Consider the following 23,012-nt stretch of genomic DNA (forward strand, 5'->3'; position numbering starts at 1 on the left):
GTAATAATTTTATTCAGAGGTGTGTTTTTGGTGTGATACTAGTGGTGTCTTGTAGAGACGCTGAACAGACCTAACGGAGACAGAACAGGAAAGTGTTTGCTGTGTGATACTGCCATCTGGTGGTGTTTTATAAGTACTGCTGAAGTTGCGAAGTACAAGTCCAAAAACAGACGACACACTGAGCCAGAGTCTGACAAATCTCTCTCTTTTTAGACGATGCTTGGTTCTACCAAGTTTTGTTTGACTTTGAAGGCAAAATGACCGTTGGATTTCAAGTTGTTCAACTTTACTTTGAAGGTTCCACTGTAAGTAAAGACACACGCAATGAAAACATTAGTTTTATTCATTTACAGAATAAAATGCTGCTTTTTTCTGCGTTTTTTTAAAACTAAGTTTAGTTGCTGAGATTTGCTGCAGTAAGAACTAAATGAAAATATTATTTAAAGCTGGTCCTTAAAGACTTTCTATGAAGGAACTTGTTGTTCTGTCAAATGTTGGGAGAGACGCTAAGCAATACAAAAAGATGGACCCCCATTCCCAGACTCCCTCCCCCCTGATCCCCCCTTTCAGTCTGGGCCCACCTGGCGCCGATTTGACCTCGTTTGGCGGAGGTGACAACATATCACTGTGTAATGTCTCACAGTTTTCCACAGGGGGAGTCACAGAAAAAAAAAAACAGGGTTGAATTCACATGGACGATGTTCTAGAATACTCGGAGATGCTAACTTATTAAGGACGCTAACTTGTTATGATCAATGATGCTAACGACAGTAGGTTTTGTCGTCACTAATGTTTATTTCATCCGTCCTTCACCGTTGATGTGCTGTACGCTCATTTAAGGTTGCGTTCACACTCGGCATGTTTGCTTTGGTTAAAAGGAACTGCAGTCCGTTTGCTCTGCTGCTGTTCACCAAACACCCTGGTTTGGTTTGGTTCACTTCAGCTCAAATGTGAAAACTGTACACGGACCGTAGACTGAGGTCAATGTTAAAATGACAAAAAAAAAGTCCAAATTATACAAGAATAAAGCAAAATATTACAAAACTAAAATCACATTTTAATATTACAAGGAAAAACGTTTAGATTTTTTTCTGATAAATTATTTTTCAGTTTTATAAAACAAGTTTTAAAATGAAAAGATAAATGGGTTGTACTTGTATAGCGCTTTTCTACCTTCAAGGTACTCAAAGCGCTTTAATTGACACTACTTCCACATTTACCCATTCACACACACATTCACACACTGATGGAGGGAGCTGCCATGCAAGGCGCTACCAGCACCCATCAGGAGCAAGGGTGAAGTGTCTTGCTCAGGACACAACGGACATGACGAGGTTGGTACTAGGTGGGGATTGAACCAGGGACCCTCGGGTCGCGCACGGCCATTCTTCCACTGCACCAAAGATGAGTCATAATTTTACAAGAAAAAGTCAATTTTACAAGAAAAAAGTCATAATATTACAAGAAAAAGTCATAATTAAAATATACGTTTCAAGACTAAACGTGTTTCATTACATCTGAATAGAAAAAAAAACGACATTGAATTTTTTAACAACAAAAAGTAAAAATTGTACCACAAAAAGTGATAACATTAGTGAAGTGAAGTGAATTACATTTATATAGCGCTTTTTCTCAAGTGACTCAAAGCGCTTTACATTGTGAAACCCAATATCTAAGTTACATTTAAACCAGTGTGGGTGGCACTGGGAGCAGGTGGGTAAAGTGTCTTGCCCAAGGACACAACGGCAGTGACTAGGATGGCGGAAGCGGGAATCGAACCTGCAACCCTCAAGTTGCTGGCATGGCCGCTCTACCAACCGAGCCATACCGCCCCACATTACTTAAAAGTCATGATTTTACAAGGATAAGGGAAAAATAGTATGATGCTAATGATGTAATATTAAAGGAATAATTACATACATTTGCTAGATATTTTTTTATGTTTAAAAAAATTGCAAGACAACAATTCTAAAGTTATCTCACAACAAATTATTGTAATAAAAAATTGTGATAATGAAACAAAAAAGTAGAATTTTTACCAAAAAGTTGTAATTTTACAAGAATAAAGGCACTAATATGAGAATAATGACATAATATCACAAGACAACGCTGTGAATTCCTAAGAAAAAAATGTAATTTTAAAAGAACGGGTCAAAAAACATGTCATTACAAACATTAAAAAAAATGCTATTTTTAAAATAAATAAAAAAATGCTATTTTTAAAATTAAAAAAATACTATTTTATTTACAAAGAAATGTAATATAAAAACAAAACAAAAATCGAATTTTACAAGAATAAATGCAAAATTATTATGAGAGTAAAAATTTAAGCAGCAAACTGGGCAGCCTCGGATCAGATAGGCAAATGTGCAGATTTGAAATTAGCAATTTTTACTTCAGAAAATGTTAAATACGATAAGACAAAACACATTCATAAAGTTAATTGACAAATATCAATATTTATAATTTTTTGTATTTGTTATTATATTTTCCAACATAAGTGAGGCTCTGCATGTCAACCTAAAACAAACTTATTTTTGTTTGTTTACCGAAGCACAAGTGTGAACGCAGCCTAGACTGACTAGATGATGTAGATTTTGTTTCCATTTTGTGTGCACATTGAAAGGGCTCTTTGAATTGTTGTCAGTTTAAAAAACAAAACAAGCAAAATTGTGTTTTCCGCAAAAAGGACAGCACATGAAGCGGCACATCGTACATTCGTAGCAACTGATGAAGTGAAGATATGCATTTTTTGTAAAAGTTACACTAAAGATGAAAATAACTTTTACCTCATGTCAGGAATTCCTGAAGAAGAAGAAAAAAAAAAAGAGTGCACGGTGACTACCAATATTTCAATATTAGCACATTGCTGTTTGTCTTTGCACAAGTAATAACTGTATAGTGCTTTTCTTCCTCCTTTTCTAAACTCATTTGTGTTTTACGGTGACCACTTTTTTGTACTCTTTTTGTGACGTAATATTACATGACATGCTTTAGTGGACACTCACAAGTCATCCTGCAGAAAAAAATTGGAGAGCCTCGTGCTCTGCTGGGGGGGCAAAAGAAAATAACCAGTTTACAGACAAACCTGACGTTTATGTCACCTGCGCCCAAACACTGACGTGATCCACAACACATCAACGCCATTAAACCATAGCAACGGTAAAATGAGGCGATCACATAAACGCTGCAGGATAAAAAAAAAAAAAATGCGGCATCTGCCAGAAAATATGCACAAAACCCAGAAAACTACTGCATAAGAGAAATGCTGCATGTTGACGGAACAAAAGTCAGCCAGGCTAACACAAAGTTACTCGTGTACCAGGAAGTTAGTCTGGCTATTAGAAAGTTAAGCAAGCTGCCAAACTATCAGGCAATTAGTCTTACAACCAGTAATTTCACCATGTTACCAGGAACCTGCTTGGCACTCAGCATCAAGAGTTGGAATTGGGGGTTAAATCACCAAAATGATTCCCGGGCGCGGCCACCGCTGCTGCTCACTGCTCCCCTCAGCTCACAGGGGGTGATCAAGGGATGGGTTCAAATGCATAGGACAAATTTCACCACACCTAGTGTGTGTGTGACAATCATTGGTACTTTACCTAACTTAATTTAAATTTACTAGGTTACCGAAATTAACCAACTTACCAGGAAAGTAATCTGGTGACCAGGAAGTTAGTCAGTCTGCCAGGAAGTTAACCAAGCTATCAGGAATCAAACCAAACAACTGGCAAACAGTAAGTTGGTCTGGTTGCTAGTTATTGTTTATTGGTAGTCTTTGGTTTTCATCTGCAAACTTGCAGCATTTTTGTCACAAACTTGTTTTATTTGTTTGTTTGTGTTTCTGGCATTTGCAGACATTTTTCTTTTGCATCTTTTAAAAATCCTGCAGCGTTTATGTGATTATTAGCACTTTTCATTTGCGCTCGTTTCGTGGTGTTTGTGGATCATTTCTGTTTGGACGTTGCGTCATGTTTGTCTCTATCGACCACCGTAGTTTTCTTCTTCATATGGTGAAAAAAATAGGATGATTTTTCTTAATGTTCTGTATTAAATATAAGATGTAATATATGTATAAAGTATGGAGAAGACAGTCATGTTCTCTACTTGAAAGTCTTGATATTTGCTCCTAAATGTTTATGGTTTTGTTTCCATCAATCTTAGTAGCAAATGCTTTAATAAAACCTTCATGGTTTTGTAACAAAACATGTTATTGGTTTCATTTGGGCCTCGTCTTTATTTGAGTTATTTTTTTTTTTTCATAGAAGACCTTTATGGAAATTAAAAAACAAGGACTTAGATTTCCCTCGGCCGGACGTGGGTCATCGGGGCCTGTTCCCATGGGGCCCGGCTGAGATGCAACGTGGGTCCCCCCTCCAATGGGCTCACCACTCATAGGAGGGAGCATAGAGGTCGGGTGCAGTGTGAGCTGGGCGGCAGCCGAAGGCAGGGCGCTTGGAGGTCCGATCCTCGGCTACATAAGCTAGCTCTTGGGAAGGACAAGATCACGGGTACAAGACGCCGAAATAAGTTCCATCCGCCGGGTGGTGGGGCTCTCCCTTAGAGATAGGGTGAGAAGCTCTGCCATCCGGGAGGAGCTCAAAGTAAAGCCGCTGCTCCCCCACATGGAGAGGAGCCAGATGAGGTGGTTCGGTCATCTGGTCAGGATGCCACCCGAATGCCTCCCTACGGAGGTGTTTAGGGCACGTCTGACCGGTAGGAGGCCACGGGGAAGACCCAGGACACGTTGGGAAGAATATCTCTCCCGGCTGGCCTGGGAACGCCTCGGGATCCCCCGTGAGGAGCTGGACGAAGTGGCTGGGGAGAGGAAAGTCTGGGCTTCCCTGCTTAGGCTGCCGCCCCCGCCACCCGACCTCGGATAAGCGAAAAAAAATAGATGGATGGATATTTTTCTTGGAATTAACTGAGTAAGGATTGTCATTTGTACTGCAAACAGTACACAAAAGTGTGTAGTTTTTGCTTGTGTGATTGTTGGCTTTCAGGCTGGAGACACTTTGTTGGTGCTCAACTCCACAGTGGTGACAACTTCAGATGTGTCTTCCTGGATCCTCACCTCTTTGCACAGCAGGAAAGGCACCACATACCTCTGGAACTACCAAGGAAATGACATCATCACATAATGCATGGGAATGAAATGACATGTTTTAATGCTTTATGAGCTCAGTACAAGTTTATTGTATCGATATATTGCATTAATGTAATACTGTATACATGCCCAGCTTTGTATTTATATTTGACTAATGAAAATATTTGTCGAGACTTTCTTAACAAAAAAAGGCTAAATTAATTTATGTGTATTGTGATTTTTATAATTGTACTTGTTTATTGTCAAATGTTTTTTAACTTGATTCACTTAAAACGTTTTTTGTACTTTTTATTTTTGTATTTTATTTTAAACAGTAATTACAAATCAATTAACATAGTTTTCCTTTTTTTAAATCAATTTTAAATTACAACATTTATGTATTGCTAGGTTTTGTTTGATATAAAGACTAATATTATTACTCAACTTCATTTTGCGTTTGTTTTTTTTAATCAAATCAGAACAATTATTTTGTTTGATTTAAAGACTCATTTTTATAAATCCACTTTCTCATTTTATTTTTAAATTCAATCAGAACTTTTATACATTTCTAAGATTTGTTTACTATGAATCAATTAACTTTTTTCTTTCAATTAAATCAGCATATTTATTCTGTTGGTTTTTGTTTAGTTTAGAGACGAATATTTATATATCTACCTATTAATGATTTTATTTTTCAATTAAATCAGAACAATTATACGTGTCTATGTTTTGTTCAGCATAAAAACTAATTTATTAATCAATCCACTTGTTTTTAAAAAATGATATCAGAACATTTATTTATTTTATTTCCAGACTTAATTTAAAGTATAATTTGTATACGTAAATTCACGTAGAATGTTTTTTTCTCTTTTTAGTTCATGTATAATTATAAAAATGGTATTTATAAATCAGTACTTTTTATGTTTATTCAATTAAAAAAAAAAAAAATCTATAAATCACTTCACTTGAAATGTTTGACAACATTTAAAAAGAGTTGCTTGTTTTCAAATATATTTTTCTTTTTAAATTGTTCTATTTCTAAAACTTGCATTTATTTGATTTGTATGATCTTTTAAAGGGAACGGTACATTTCGTCACCTTCACTGACCACTAGATGGTGCAAATACAAGTTTGCTGTACTTTAATTTTAAGGTATGTTTTTATATTGTTTGGCTCAAATATTCGTTCTTTCCCAATATTTCACTCCTGCGCTTGCAGTTGATGACCACCAGGTGTCACACGAGAGTCGGCCCGAACAGACTTGTGTATGAAGAGTCTGGCCAACTATCAGGCGCCATGACTGCTACTACTATCGTTTTGACGTTGCTTTTTGAAGTTTTTGGAGTTGGCCATACTCTCTTTATACACGACTCTGAGCCTGAAGTGCTTTCCATATTAAAGTCACGTTCACGTACAGATGACGTCACCATCAGTAACCGGGAAGTGTACCTGTTTGTTGCAGTAGATGTAAATGATGGGATTGTACACGGTGCTGGTCTTGGCCAAGTACACGGGTATTGTGCCCACCAGGGGGCTTATCTCCACGTGGGGGTTGAAGACCACCAGCATGGACAGACCAGCATAAGGCAGCCAGCTGATGAGGAAGGTCAGGACCATGAGGACCACCATGGACGCCACCTTCAGCTCCTTTTTAGCCACTGCACCTCCTTCAAGGCAGGCCAGCTTGGACACCTGCTTGTAGAAAGGTTGTTCAATTATTAACACAACTGCAATAATAATCCTAGCTCATTATTTCATCACAATATCTCATAGACAAAGACATTAAATTATGTATTAATGTTTAAAGTAAGAGTGTCCCAATGCAATATTGATATGGGTCCGATATCAGAAAAAAAACCCCAATATCGAATGATATCGGCTTGCATCTACAAAACCAGTGAAGTTGGCATGTTGTGTAATGCGTAAATAAAAACAGAATACAATGATTTGCAAATCCTTTTCAACTTATATATTATATAAGATATTTAATGTTCGAACTGAGAAACTTCATTTTTTTTTGCAAATAATTATTAACTTGGAATTTCGGCCGAGTCATACCAAAGACTATAAAAATGGGACCCATTTACCTCCCTGCTTGGCACTCAGCATCAAGGGTTGGAATTGGGGGTTAAATTACCAAAAATGATTCCCGGGCGCAGCCACCGCTGCTGCTCACTGCTCCCCTCACCTCCCAGGGGGTGATCAAGGGTGATGGGTCAAATGCAGAGAATAATTTCGCCACACCTCGTGTGTGTGTGACAATCAGTGGTACTTTAACTTTAACTTTTAACTTAATGGCAGCAAAACATTGCAAAAAAGTTGGCACATGGGCATTTTTACCACTGTGTTACATGGCCTTTCCTTTTAACAACACTCGTTTGGGAACTGAGGAGACCAATTTTTTAAGCTTCTCAGGTGGAATTATTTCCCATTCTTGCTTGATGTACAGCTTAAGTTGTTCAACAGTCCGGGGTCTGCGTTGTGGTATTTTAGGCTTCATAATGTGCCACACATTTCGAATTTGAGACAGGTCTGGACTACAGGCAGGCCAGTCTAGTACCCGCACTCTTTTACTACGAAGCCACGCTGTTGTAACACGTGGCTTGGCATTGTCTTGCTGAAATAAGCAGGGGCGTCCATGGTAACGTTGCTTGGATGGCAACATATGTTGCTCCAAAACCTGTACGTACCCCTTTCAGCATTAATGGTGCCTTCACAGATGTGTAAGTTACCCATGTCTTGGGCGCTAATACACCCTCATACCCTCACAGATGCTGGCTTTTGAACTTTGCGCCTATAACAATCCGAATGGTTCTTTTCCTCTTTGTTCCGGAGGACATGACATCCACAGTTTCCAAAAACAATTTGAAATGTGGACTCGTCAGACCACAGAACACTTTGCATCAGTCCATCTTAGATGAGCTCGGGCCCAGCGAAGCCGGCGGTGTTTCTGGGTGTTGTTGATAAAAGATTTTCACTTTGCATAGTAGAGTTTTAAGTTGCACTTACAGATGTAGCGACCAACTGTAGTTACCGACAGTGGTTTTCTGAAGTGTTCCTGAGCCCATGTGGTGATATCCTTTACACACTGATGTCGCTTTTTGATGCAGTACCGCCTGAGGGATTGAAGGTCACGGGCATTTAATGTTGGTTTTCAGCCTTGCCGCTTATGTGCAGTGATTTCTCCAGATTCTCTGAAACTTTTGATGATATTACGGACCGTAGAAGGTGAAATCCCTAAATTCCTTGCAATTGCTCGTTAAGAAATGTTGTTCTTAAACTGTTTGACAATTTGCTCACGCATTTGTTCACCAAGTGGTGACACTCGCCCCATCCTTGTTTGTGAATGACTGAGCATTTCATGGAAGCTGCTTTTATACCCAATCATGGCACCCACCTGTTCCCAATTAGCCTGTTCACCTGTGAGATTTTCCAAATAAGTGTTTGATGAGCATTCCTCAACTTACTCAGTCCTTTTTGCCACTTGTGCCAGCTTTTTTGAAACATGTTGCAGGCATCAAATTTCAGATGAGCTAATATTTGCAACAAATAACAAAGTTTTCCAGTTTGAACGTTAAATATCTTGTCTTTGCAGTCTATTCAATTGAATATAAGTTGAAAAGGATTACCAAATCATTGTATTTTGTTTTTATTTAACATTTACACAACGTGCCAACTTCACTGGTTTTGTGTTTTGTGATATGTCCGATACAAACAGTCCTGCAGTGTGTTTCCTTCTGCAAAACTGGACAGCCAGTTAACATCTAAATGTCCTCCAATAAGCACACAAGATTGGTCTTTTTTCAGAGCCAGCAGCTCCACAACAGCTAAGCACACAATAGCACACACGCTAGACATACGTAAGTGTCCTTCATTGAACAATATTGCAGTCTAAAACAGCACATTTGTCAATATAAACAAGTATGAAATTATCATAGTTGCATATTACTTAGTGACGGGGTCGGCAACCCAAAATGTTGAAAGAGCCATATTGAACCAAAAATACAAAAACAAATCTGTCTGGAGCCGCAAAAAATTAAAAGCCATATTACATACAGATAGTGTGTCATGAGATATAAATTGAATTAAGAGGACTTAAAGGAAACTAAATGACCTCAAATATACCTACAAATGAGGCATAATGATGCAATATGTACATATAGCTAGCCTAAATAGCATGTTAGCATCGATTAGCTTGCAGTCATACAGTGACCAAATGTGCCTGATTCAGTGACGTGCGGTGAGGTTGATGGCTGGTGAGGCACTGACTTCCTCACAGTCAGATTTACAAACAAATGAACCCTAAAGAGTATCTTATTCACCATTTGATTGGCAGCAGTTAACGGGTTATGTTTAAAAGCTCATACCAGCATTCTTCCCTGCTTGGCACTCAGCATCAAGGGTTGGAATTGGGGGTTAAATGTGTGTGGATGTGAGTGTGAATGTTGTCTGTCTATCTGTGTTGGCCCTGCGATGAGGTGGCGACTTGTCCAGGGTGTACCCCGCCTTCCGCCCGATTGTAGCTGAGATAGTAGCTGAGATAGGCTCCAGCGCCCCCTGTGACACCGAAGGGAATAAGCGGTAGAAAATGGATGGATGGATCACCAAAAATGTTTCCCGGGCGCGGCGCAGCTGCTGCCCACTGCTCCCCTCACCTCCCAGGGGGTGATCAAGGGGATGGGTCAAATGCAGAGGACAAATTTCACCACACCTAGTGTGTGTGTGACAATCATTGGTACTTTAACTTAACTTTAACTTTACACATACAAACTGTAGCACACAAAAAAGCACATTTAATAAAATAAACATTATTATGGTCTTACCTTTACTTATAAATAAAGTCCATGCGCCGCTCCTTCTGAACAAAAGCATCGATAACTTGTTTATAGAAGTCTTCCTTATCGTTCTTCAGTTTTAAAAGTCTCTCTGTCTCGATTGAGATCTTCCTTTAATTATTACCTCCTGCTTCGATTGAAAGTCCAGTTTAGAAAACTGTTCTGCCCTCACTATATGTGTTGAGGTTATACAGCTTGGCAGACAATTTAGACTCTTTATTGTTGTTGATCTTGCTTTGTCTTGCACTGGACTTTTATTTTATTTTTTTGTAAAACTGAAATACACACAATGACAATGTATAAGCTATATGATTCAATCAACACACTGAAATGTAATACACAATATGTAAACATCAGCTCCACACAAATATACAGTACTATCATCAAACAAACACTGCTGAGTGTTGAAACTATTTCTATGGTGGAAATACACGACCGGCAGCCATTTTAAGTCCTCAAACATCCATTAAATTAGTGCACAAAAATCGTTTTTCAATACTGATCTTACTATCAAATTTAGCCACTTTCCACCTTCATATTGAGCCACATAAGCAAGTTAAACAGTTTACTTACAGACTTATCTTTTCCAAGGCTTGTAAGAGGTAACACAACTTGTCTACTTCTTATTGTCTCATGAACTGAACTAACATCGTAAACCGGAAGTGCCCAAACTGATGACGTGCAGCATTTCCCCATTGCCACACAAGGTGTCAGTCATAGTCGACAATCAAACGGGCATAACAAAAACTGTTTTATTTTACAAACCCCGTTTCCATATGAGTTGGGAAATTGTGTTAGATGTAAATATAAACGGAATACAATGATTTGCAAATCATTTTCAACCCATATTCAGTTGAATAAGCTACAAAGACAACATATTTGATGTTCAAACTGATAAACTTTTTTTTATGTGCAAATAATCATTAACTTTAGAATTTTATGCCAGCAACACGTGACAAAGAAGTTGGGAAAGGTGGCAATAAATACTGATAAAGTTGAGGAATGCTCATCAAACACTTATTTGGAACATCCCACAGATGAACAGGCCAATTGGGAACAGGTGGGTGCCATGATTGGGTATAAAAGTAGAGTCCATGAAATGCTCAGTCATTCACAAACAAGGATGGGGCGAGGGTCACCACTTTGTCAACAAATGCGTGAGCAAATTGTTGAACAGTTTAAGAAAAACCTTTCTCAACCAGCTATTGCAAGGAATTTAGGGATTTCACCATCTACGGTCCGTAATATCATCAAAGAGTCCAGAGAATCTGGAGAAATCACTGCACGTAAGCAGCTAAGCCCGTGACCTTCGATCCCTCAGGCTGTACTGCATCAACAAGCGACATCAGTGTGTGAAGGATATCACCACATGGGCTCAGGAACACTTCAGAAACCCACTGTCAGTAACTACAGTTGGTCGCTACATCTGTAAGTGCAAATTAAAACTCTCCTATGCAAGGCGAAAACCGTTTATCGACAACACCCAGAAACGCCGTCGGCTTCGCTGGACCTGAGCTCATCTAAGATGGACTGATACAAAGTGGAAAAGTGTTCTGTGGTCTGACGAGTCCACATTTCAAATTGTTTTTGGAAACTGTGGACGTCGTGTACTCCGGACCAAAGAGGAAAAGAACCATCCGGATTGTTATAGGTGCAAAGTTGAAAAGCCAGCATCTGTGATGGTATGGGGGTGTATTAGTGCCCAAGACATGGGTAACTTACACATCTGTGAAGGCGCCATTAATGCTGAAAGGTACATACAGGTTTTGGAGCAACATATGTTGCCATCCAAGCAACGTTACCATGGACGCCCCTGCTTATTTCAGCAAGACGATGCCAAGCCACGTGTTACATCAACGTGGCTTCATAGTAAAAAAGTGCGGGTACTAGACTGGCCTGCCTGTAGTCCAGACCTGTCTCCCATTGAAAATGTGTGGCACATTATGAAGCCTAAAATACCACAACGGAGACCCCCGGACTGTTGAACAACTTAAGCTGTACATCAAGCAAGAATGGGAAATAATTCCACCTGAGAAGCTTAAAAAATGTGTCTCCTCAGTTCCCAAACGTTTACTGAGTGTTGTTAAAAGGAAAGGCCATGTAACACAGTGGTGAACATGCCCTTTCCCAACTACTTTGGCACGTGTTGCAGCCATGAAATTCTAAGTTAATTATTATTTGCAAAAAAAAATAAAGTTTATGAGTTTGAACATCAAATATCTTGTCTTTGTAGTGCATTCAACTGAATATGGGTTGAAAAGGATTTGCAAATCATTGTATTTCGTTTATATTTACATCTAACACAATTTCCCAACTCATATGGAAATGGGGTTTGTAGATATGTAATCCTCCATGTTAAAAGACCAAGCGAGAGGAAAAAATAAAGGATTGCTAACTGTTGCTGCTTGTTGTCACTTATTCTGCAGCCGAGTAGTCGCAAAAATGATCCCTGGGATGATGAGATCACTAGCGCCCTCTACCACCATGAGGCGGGATTACTGCAAGCCTCAGCCAGTGCGTCTTCGCAGCCGTTTTATGATTGCTCAGCACAAGAAATATGTTATACACATACAGTTGTTGACAAAATACACTGTACATTATATACCTCAGCTAACTAAACTATGGAAATGTATAATATAATTCATATAGCAATACGGTCTCACTGTACAGCAGGCCAGCAGTTAGCCGAGTCATTGCGCAATCCATGGTGAGGCTCAACTGGCTGGTGACTCACCGCAAGTCTCTTCTCAGTATTTGAACAGCAAATGTGAAAATTCAGCGATTTTGAATAAAAATAATCTAAAACTGGTGAAGTTAAATGGAAAATAACTTTATAGTATAATCACTGGATACATATAACAATTAATTATTATTTTTTTTCTTTTTACATTTTTTTTCTTTCCATGATGACACGTGAGGTCCCGCCTCACCTGCCTCCCCTGACTGCACGTCACTGGTCTGATTAGTACTCCACACAAGTCAATAACATCAACAAAACTCACCTTTGTGCATTCATGCACAACGTTAAAAGTTTGGTGGACAAAATGAGACAGAAAAAGAAGTGGCATAAAACACGTCCTAGAAAGTCGGAGAAAGTTATACATGTAAACAAACTACGGTGAGTTCAAGGACCGCCAAAATTAGTGGGACAAAACGGTGCTGAAGCATGTTTAATATAAACAGTGTGCTTTATAACAATTAGGGAGGTTTGTGTCATGTTTGTCCTCCTACAGAAACCATATTAAAACAAAAAATAGTTTTTCCCCTCATCTTTTTCCATTTTTCATACATTTTTGAAAAAGCTCCATTGAGCCACTAGGGCAGCGCTAAAGAGCCGCATGCGGCTCTAGAGCCGCGGGTTGCCGACCCCCGACTTAGTCTGAGACAGCACAAGTCCATTCTAGTCAGAGACAGGAACAGACTTAACAAGCTGATTAAGAGAGCTGACTCCATCCTAGGCTGCCCACTAGACAGCAGTAAGGAGGTGGCTGACAGAAGAATGCTGACCAAGTTGACATCCATAATGTCCAATCTCTCTCACCCCATGCACGGCCCTGTGGGGGCCCTTAGTAGCTCCTTTAGGATCAGCCTGTTAGCTCCACAGTTCAGGAAGGAGCCCTAACGCAGGTCCTTTCTACCCACTTCACAACACACTTATGTGATTACTGTGATGTTTTTTTCATTGTGTGCAATACCGATGTTAGTTTTTTTTTGTTGTATTTTATCTTCTTGCTATACATATTAGTGAGCATTATGTAGTATTTAGTGCTATTTTTTTGTTTTTCATTACGCTTTACTTCTGTCACTGTATGTAAAAACCTGCACTGCAACAATGTAATTTCCCCATTATGGGATAAATAAAAGTCTATCCTATCCTAACAATACATAGGTTAGCGTTTTTCATACCTACCATTGTTCTCTGTTCGACTAATTTCACTGAAACAAATTTCCAAAATTCCATACTACAAAATAATAAAAGTGTGTATGAATATGAAATTAACCAATTAACCAATAGTCAATACAATACAATACCCAAGGCTTGACAATCGAAACTGACAAAAGTTGTATCGAGTCAACATTAGTATAAAGTAGTTTTAGCTCGCCAAATAGTGAGCCTATAAATATTGTGGAAATATTAGTTGAAAAATAATTTACAGTCATTCTGACCTATGATTATTACCAATAAACCATACAAACAATTGTATTATTGAACTTAATTTTAAAATATACTAAAAAAAAATGTATGGATAATAAAACATACATTCATCAATATGTATATTTTTTTAACGGACTTTTTGTGTCATTTAAGGTTTATTTTGTGTTGTTTTAATAGGTTACATGTAAAGACAAGAATATAAAAAAAATTCATATCATTAGGTACACCTGCACTCTAATGATGGATGCACTAAAAGAGTTGTATCAACAATGGGGCCAATACAAACAATGATATAAATGTTTATAATTGATTTTTGTAATCCCTCTACAGTTATTAATGTAGAGGGATCTACTCTTTGATTTTGAATTGTATGATTGTTTTCATAGGTTATTGGCTTTTTTTGTATTCATATTTTTAGTCAGTAAAAAGCAGTAATAAGCAACATCAACAACAATAGTATTGTTCAATAATCTTGTTCAATTGATTACAAATATTATGTTTAAAACATGTTTTATTTTTTGGATTTACATAAATTTGTCAAGCCCACCTGCTTAGAATCTCATATATAACTTTGTATATTTTTTGTTTTTGATTTTTATTATTTAATATTTTGTATTTTATTGTCTTTTTAAATGTTATTTAATTCAGTAAACACAATAATATAGTTCAATTATTTATTGTATTATATTTAAAACAGGTTTTATTATTGGATGAGACAAAGTTTTCTAACCCATTTGCTTACTATGTCATCTAATATTGAGTATTGTTTTGTTTTTCTGTTTTTGTATTATTATTTTTTGTTAAAATGTATTATTTATGGTCTTTTTGGGGTTTTTGTTTTCATTCAATGAAAATCAGTTAATGTGTTCAATTAATTAAAATTATCATATTTAAAACATGTTTAATGAATGGATTAGACAAAATTTTCTAGCCCACCTTCTTACAATCTAATTTATAATTGTATATGTTTATGTTTTTGATATTTATTATTTTATTTTTTTGTACTTTGTCTATTTTTAGTTTTACTTTATTCAATAAGAATTTTGCTCAATAATACTGTCCAATTAATTAGAATTGTTATATTATATTACAAACATGTTTTATTTTTGGATTAAGTTGTCAAACCCACCTGCTTAGAATCTAATCTATAATTTTTTGTTGGATTTTTATTATTTAAGTTTTTTATTTTATTGTCTTTTTTAAATGTTATTTTATTCAGTGAACACAGTGCACTGTTGCGCAGTAATATTGTTAAACTATTCAATGTAGTATATTTAAAACAGGTTGTGTTATTGAATTAGACAAAGTTTTCTAACCCACCTGCTTAAAATCTCATTTATAAAGATTTTTAATATAAAATTTTTTGTATTTTATTGTCTTTTTTAGATTTTATTTTATTCAGTAAAACACATGCAGTTCAGTTGTGCACAATAACATTGTTCAATAAATTCGATGTTTTATTTTTGGATTACTGCGATGAGGTGGCGACTTGTCCAGGGTGTACCCCGCCTTCCGCCCGATTGTAGCTGAGATAGGCTCCAGCGCCCCCGCGACCCCAAAGGGAATAAGCGGTAGAAAATGGATGGATGGATTTTTGGATTAGACAAAATTGTAAATTTGAATTTCATGAATAATTTTGTTTTGGATTTTTTTTTTAAGAGCAAATTAGTTTTTGTGTTTTATTGTCTTTTTTGTGTTTTTATTTTCATGCACAATAGCATTGGTCAATCAATTAGAACAGCTGTGCCCAAACTTTTTGACTTGGGGGGCCGCATTGGGTTAAAGAAATTTGGCCGGGGGTCGGGCTGTTTATATATATATATATATATATATATATATATATATTTTTTTTTTTTAATTTTATTTTATTTAATTTATTTTTTTTTATTTATTGATTTTTATTTTATTTTATTTTATTTTTTAAATTTTTTTTTTTTTTTCCCGAGCGTGATGATGTCACGTTATCGATTGGAAAATGCATTTTTAGACTATATAATTTGCCTGAGCAGCTAGGAGACACCGAGAGTAACAAGCGGTAGAAAATGGATTAGAAAGGACGGATTTAAAAAAAATAACCATCTTTTTATTTATTTTTTTTAAAAATTTTTAAACTTGGGACTTCCCACGGGCCGGAGTTTGGACACTGACCCCTGAACAAGAATGATTATATTTTATTCATGGATTAGACAGAGTTATGAAGCCCACCTGGTGCAGAGTCCACATCAATCTGGAGTAGGACACCAGGATGACGACAAACGGGACAGCGAAGCACACGGCGAAATAAACCAGGATGTAGGACATGTGGTGAGGGTCTCGGTTGCGCCAGTCGGGCGCACAGGAAGTCCCGACCCCCTCTAGCTCGTACCTGCCCCACCCCAGCAGAGGCGGCACGTTCCACGTGAGGGACCAGATCCAGGACAAGGCGATGGCAGCCAGCGCATGCTTCTTCTGGAAGGTCATGTGACCCAAAGGCTTGCACACCACAAACATCCTCTCCACGGCAATCAGGGCCACGGTGCATAGAGACGTGATGCCTGCAAAAGTGGTGAAAGACTCGTGATGACCTCGCTCACGTGGTTTGACCACCGCGCTCACTCACCAAACAGGGACACGGCGAAGCCCTCCATCACGCAGCCTGTTCTTCCCAGGGAGGAGAACCCTTGGGCGTTGTGCACCACAGACAGAAGCCCCCCGGTCACGGCTGATCCCAGGTCTGCCACGGCCATGTTCACCAGAGCGTAGTTGAGCGGCTGCCTCAGCTGCTTGTGCAGCAGGGACACGATGATCACTGTAGCGTTGAGCACCACGGCCGGCCCCGTGAAAAGGGCCATGACCACGGAGAGCAGGATGAAGCCGCCGCGTGACAGCGGGGGCTCCCCCTGCCAGGAGGAGGAATTGTGGCTAACAAAGGAGTCGTGCATGGATGCGGTCTCCTCCGAAGCTCTCCGGACGCTAAGGAAGACGACACTAGTGAGATTACACGGCGGGAGGAGCAATAAATCCTCAAGATGGGGATGGGATAAAGAGTAATTCCCGTCAATGATCGCGGCTGAGCTCTCACCTTGTTTGATTGGAGGAGCACTCACTCAGGATAAACCCCTCGCTCAAGCAGGGGGTCAAAGGTCAAGCTCAACCATCCTTTTGAAACTATTAAGAAACAAACTTGGTACTAGTGTTGTCCCAATACCAATATTTTGGTACCGAAACCAGTACCAAAATATATTTCGATACTTTTCGGTACTTTTCTAAATAAAGGGGACCACAAAAAATTGCATTATTGGCTTTATTTTAACAAAAAATCTTAGGGTACATTAAACATATGTTTCTTATTGCAATTAAGTCCTTAAATAAAATAGTGAACATACAAGACAACTTGTCTTTTATTAGTAAGTAAACAAACAAAGGCTCCTAATTAGTCTGCTGACATATGCAGTAACATATTGTGTCATTTTCCATTCTATTATTTTTTCAACATTATTAAGGACAAGTGGTTGAAAATGAATTATTAATCTACTTGTTCATTTACTGTTAATATCTGCTTACTTTCTCTTTTAACATGTTCTATCTACACTTCTGTTAAAATGTAATAAACACTTATTCATCTGTTGTTTGATACTTTACATTAGTTTTGGATGATACCACAAATTTGGGTATCAATCCGATACCAAGTAGTTACAGGATCATACATTGGTCATATTCAAAGTCCTCATGTGTCCAGGGACATATTTCCTGAGTTTATAAACATAATAGAATTTTTTTTTAAACAAAAGAGAATTTTGTGATGCTATAGAATATCGATATAATCATAGTAGTATCAACTAGATACGTGCCTGTACTTGGTATCATTACAGTGGATGTCAGGTGTAGATCCACCAATGGCGTTTGTTTACCGGTACATTGTGATGCCGGTGAGCTACGGTGTGTAGTGAAACATGTTTAGTTATTCCTCGTCCTGCAGGGATGATACTTGTAAGAAACTTACTTTGTTGGTCGCCATGGAGGCGAGGATTAGTGATGTAGAAGTAGCTAAAACACTGCCGACTGCGGATGGACTTTAGCCGCTAGCTAGCTAGCCATGTCTTAGAGCACCTCTTCCTGAGGGCGTTTCAGTGTTATAACTTCACCTTTATCGTTAGTTTTTAAGCCAAAATGCGTCCATTTTCCCTTCTCTGTCTACACACTGTGTCTGCTTGTAAGTACTCCGTGATTGTGTGCTGAATTTCCAGGAAAACCAGAATTTTGTTTGGAACTTAGGAAAGTGTTAGTTTGAATGTCCAGGGTGAGTGGAATGTGTTGATGTTGGAATGGTTTGAATAGGTTGAAAAATGTGGGAATTGTGCAACTTGGAATAATGTTGCATTCAGTTCAATGGGAACTCCCTGGAAATTTGGGAATTTAGGGAAAAGCCAGATTTAAAAAAAAAAATGATTGGAAGCATGAATGTCTTGAATGAGCAGGATTGGTTGGTGTTGTAATTGTTTAAACCAGTCAAGAAATGTTGAAGTAGTAACAGTTTTGAGAAATTGTATTATGGAATTCCTGGAATTTCAGAAAAACTGGGAATGTTTCTAGTTCCTAAACCAACTTGTTTTTTTCTCCTGACTAAGAAAAATGTTTTGACAGTGGAACAGTTGAAATGGGATAAAGAAAGGAAAAGGAGTAGTCAAATGAAAAAGGTTGGAAATAGGGTTAGACAAAAACCAGGAATTCCTGGAAATTTGTTCAACATGGAAAAATGGTAGTTTGAATGTCTAGGATGAGTTGAATGTGGTGAAGGTGGAATGGTTTGAATCGGTGGAAGAATGGGAATTGTGAATAATGGACAATTATTTTTGAATGGGGAAAATGGGAAAAAAAAGTAGAAATGCGGGAATTTTTTTAGAATTGTTGAATTAGCGCACACAATTCCCAAACAGGCTGAAAATTTTGAAGTTGGAGCGGTTTGAATCAGATGAAAAATGTGGGGATTGTGGACTTTTGAAGAAAGTCCCATTGATTTATGAGAATTTCCCCAAAATTTGGGAATTTCGGGAAAAGCAGAATTTTTTTTTTAAATGGTCAAAAACTGTAATGGTCTGAATGGTTGGTTGGTGTTGAATGGTTGGTGTTGAAATTTTTCACATCGGTCCAAAAAATCTTGAAGTAGCAATATGTTGAATTGAGAAATTGTATTACGGAATTCCTGGAATTTCGAGAAAACCGGGAATTTTTCCAGTTTGAAAAACAATTTAGTTTTTTCTAAGAGGAATGTTGAGGTGTACATGCTGAGGTGTCTCTGATCATCTCAACTGGGTCAAAATACACATTTGATAAAAATACAAGTTTTACACACAATTTTGCATGTTTATGAACTTAAAGTCTGCATAGCTGCTGCTGGAAGTCGTTAACAAATGTAGTCACCTGGTTAAAACCTGATGGTGAAATGAATACGGTCCAGCTTCACCCTCACTCTGCACCTGATCTAGAACAGCTGTTCTTAACCTTCTTGACCTCGGGGCCCGGAGCCCACTCAAATATTAACACTGAATTAGTCATCTTACTTCTGATATTCAATAATTATATCCATCATCCTTACAGTTTGCAACCTTGTCAAATGATATGAAAGCATGTGTTGATCACAAAGATCATTATTAATTGAACACACAAACTTTACGCTTAGGTCAGACTGATTAGAAAAATAAGCACAAATCAAACATACTGCAAAAGAAGGAACTCTTAAATAACTAACAAAAATAAATGTACATGCAATTAAGCTATGCTAAAATTAATAAACTAAATAAGAATGAGTGTCTTTCTTAACTAAACTGCCAATGAAATGTAATTGTAAATGAACATACAGCTTCACCACTTTACTCATCATTTATGCGATTAAGAAACCTTTCTATGACTTTAGCTCCAGATTTGGTTTTGTTTGATATTTTTATATTGATATTGTTTGATATTATTGGATATTCCTTCCAGGGGTCCGTCGCGACCCAACAAAGGTTAAAAACACTGATCGAGATGAAGTAAAAGTCGGAAGAAGGTTTCTGTGAGTGAACCAGTGGGTAAGGGAGGCTTCCTGCCCGAGCGACCTGGTCCTAGCGACAACCTGCAGGTGACACGCTCCAGGTCCGATTCCCGGTCATGGAATGTCCGTCCAAGTTTTTACTGCCGAACTGTGCGTCCCCTTTGAAGTATTATTTCATATTTTATACTACATAGAAACTATTAAACCAAAGTACTATTAACAAACTGTGGTATTCACAAGAGGACGTGGAGAACATTTTTGGGTAGACAATAAAATCAGGTAATCGTTCAAACACCAGACCCGAACCAGAATCATTTCAGAGTTGATTAGTGAAGCTAGAGACATAACTGCAGGTTTGTTCCATGTCAACAATTATATGAAGGGAAATTGCACTTTTTTTCAATTTTGCTTATCATCCACAATCTTTATGTGAGACAAGAACATTTTTCTCTATGTTCTAAATAGTAAAAAACAGCTAGCAAGAGGTGACTAACAATTCAGGTAATGGGGATTCAAACTATTCCGCTTATAAAGTGCTCTAAAAAACATCTAACATAATTTTATAAGCACTGTGCATCAGGAACGTATTTACAGCGCTTCACTTTTTCCACATTTTATTATATTACAGCCTTATTGCAAGATAGAATAATTTCATTTTTGTCCTCAGAATTCTACACACAATACCCAATAATGACAATGTGGAAAAAGTTGTTGTTGTTTTTTTTTAATTAAAAAAACAAGTATCAACAAAGTATTGAGCAAAAGCTGTGAATACTTATGTACATGTGATTGTTTTAGTTTTTATTTCTAATAAAGCTGAAAAAAAAAAAAATAATAAAAAGAATTCCCATTGTGGTCATGGGGTATTGTGTGCAGAATTCTGAGGACAAAATGAATGTAATCCAGTTTGGAATAAGGCTGTAACAAAAGAAAATGTGGTGAAAGTGAAGTCTAGTGAATACGTTCCTGATACACTAATTATGTATGTAATGTAGTAACAGGCACATTCATAGCAACTTGTATTAATTATCGTATTTTGCTCATTTAAGAATAATTGTATTTCCTTGGCGCATTGATTTCCCGGAGCGCATCTCAACAAACGTTAGTTCTGACAACAATAAGAGCAATAAGAGCACTTTCTGTGTTTGCTACAATTAATGGCAGACTTTTTGAGAGCCTGGGAGTTTTATCATGTAGCACCATTGCAAAACGTTTCAAACAAGAACATAAACAGTGACTCACAATGTCCGCTCTCACTGAGATGCCGATTTGAGGGGAGATGTGTATCTTTCAGCACTTATGCTGTCTTTGGCCTGCTAAATTCAGTTCCTTCAAACTTAAAGTGTTTACAAAGTACAAAGAACAAGAACCATGACAAACATTCTCAATTTATTTCATCCATCCATTCATTCATCCTCAAAATAATCTTATTTATCTCATCATATGAAATATGACTGACTTCACCAATTATTATTATTAAATTATTATTATTATTGATATATTTATTTTTATTGTGATTACTTATCTCCTCCCCAACCATCTCCGGGTTGGGGAGGAGATCTTGCCCCAAGTGGAGGAGTTCAAGTACCTCGGAGTCTTGTTCACGAGTGGGGGAAGAGTGGATCGTGAGATCGACAGGCGGATCGGTGCGGCGTCTTCAGTAATGCGGACGCTGTATCGATCCGTTGTGGTGAAGAAGGAGCTGAGCCGGAAGGCAAAGCTCTCAATTTACCGGTCGATCTACGTTCCCATCCTCACCTATGGTCATGAGCTTTGGGTTATGACCGAAAGGACAAGATCACGGGTACAAGCGGCCGAAATGAGTTTCCTCCGCCGGGTGGCGGGGCTCTCCCTTAGAGATAGGGTGAGAAGCTCTGCCATCCGGGAGGAGCTCAAAGTAAAGCCGCTGCTCCTCCACATCGAGAGGAGCCAGATGAGGTGGTTCGGGCATCTGGTCAGGATGCCACCCGAACGCCTCCCTAGGGAGGTGTTTAGGGCACGTCCCACCGGTAGGAGGCCGCGGGGAAGACCCAGGACACGTTGGGAAGACTATGTCTCCCGGCTGGCCTGGGAACGCCTCGGGGTCCCACAGGAAGAGCTGGACGAAGTGGCTGGGGAGAGGGAAGTCTGGGCTTCCCTGCTTAAGCTGCTGCCCCCGCGACCCGACCTCGGATAAGCGGAAGAAGATGGATGGATGGATGGATTACTTATGGAGTATATTGTGAATAAATTGTGAACAGGAAGTGAACAAAAAGTTTTAGCAACTGTTATGTAAAAGAAAAGGGGTAGGATTAAATAAGCTCTGATTCTTCCTACTCCTTTTCGAACATGTTGGAAAGAGAAACTGGAAATTGTGATGTATCATGTTGTACGCTTGCATGTTCAAAATAAACTCAAACTCAAACTCTTTTTCTTTTTTTTTTTGAAATAATTGTCACACACACACACCTCTGCATTTGACCCATCACCCTCACCCCCTGGGAGGTGAAGGGAGCAGTGAGCAGCAGCGGTGGCCGCGCCCAGGAATCATTTTTGGTGATTTAACCCCCAATTCCAACCCTTGATGCTGAGTGCCAAGCAGGTAATGGGTACCATTTTTATAGTCTTTGGTATGACACCCAAAAACCGCTTCCTCGCGATGTTTTCTGGTCTCATGCTGCGTTCCATTGGTTGAGAGCCATAAGTTGGTAGCCTGTGGATTTTCAAAGTTGACCAACTTCTTGGCTTGGTGAGATGCTTGATTTATGAGTTTAAAAATGTTACATGTTTTAAACATAATATTTATAATCAGTTGAACAATTCTATTGTTGTTGATGTTGCTTATTACTGCTTTTTACTGACTAAAAATATGAATACAAAAAAAGCCAATAACCTATGAAAACAATAAAATAATACAAAATAAAATAAAGACATACAATTCAAAAT

General features: G+C 38.1%; 1 protein-coding gene across 1 annotated transcript; it reads right to left on the bottom strand.

Annotated features, from left to right (window-relative positions):
- Nucleotides 1-4,235: 4,235 nt before the first annotated feature.
- Nucleotides 4,236-16,998, bottom strand: parapinopsinb (parapinopsin b). Its single transcript, XM_061932768.2, has 4 exons — nt 16,677-16,998; nt 16,283-16,611; nt 6,536-6,778; nt 4,236-5,113 (listed from the first exon to the last, which is right to left on the bottom strand). Exons 1-4 carry the CDS (start codon nt 16,996-16,998, stop codon nt 5,000-5,002), a joined length of 1,008 nt encoding a protein of 335 aa, XP_061788752.2. The 3' UTR covers nt 4,236-4,999.
- Between the last annotated feature and the right edge of the window lie 6,014 nt (nt 16,999-23,012).

Source organism: Nerophis lumbriciformis, linkage group LG38, assembly GCF_033978685.3.
Source record: "Nerophis lumbriciformis linkage group LG38, RoL_Nlum_v2.1, whole genome shotgun sequence".
In the NCBI taxonomy this organism is placed as follows: Eukaryota; Metazoa; Chordata; class Actinopteri; order Syngnathiformes; family Syngnathidae; genus Nerophis; species Nerophis lumbriciformis.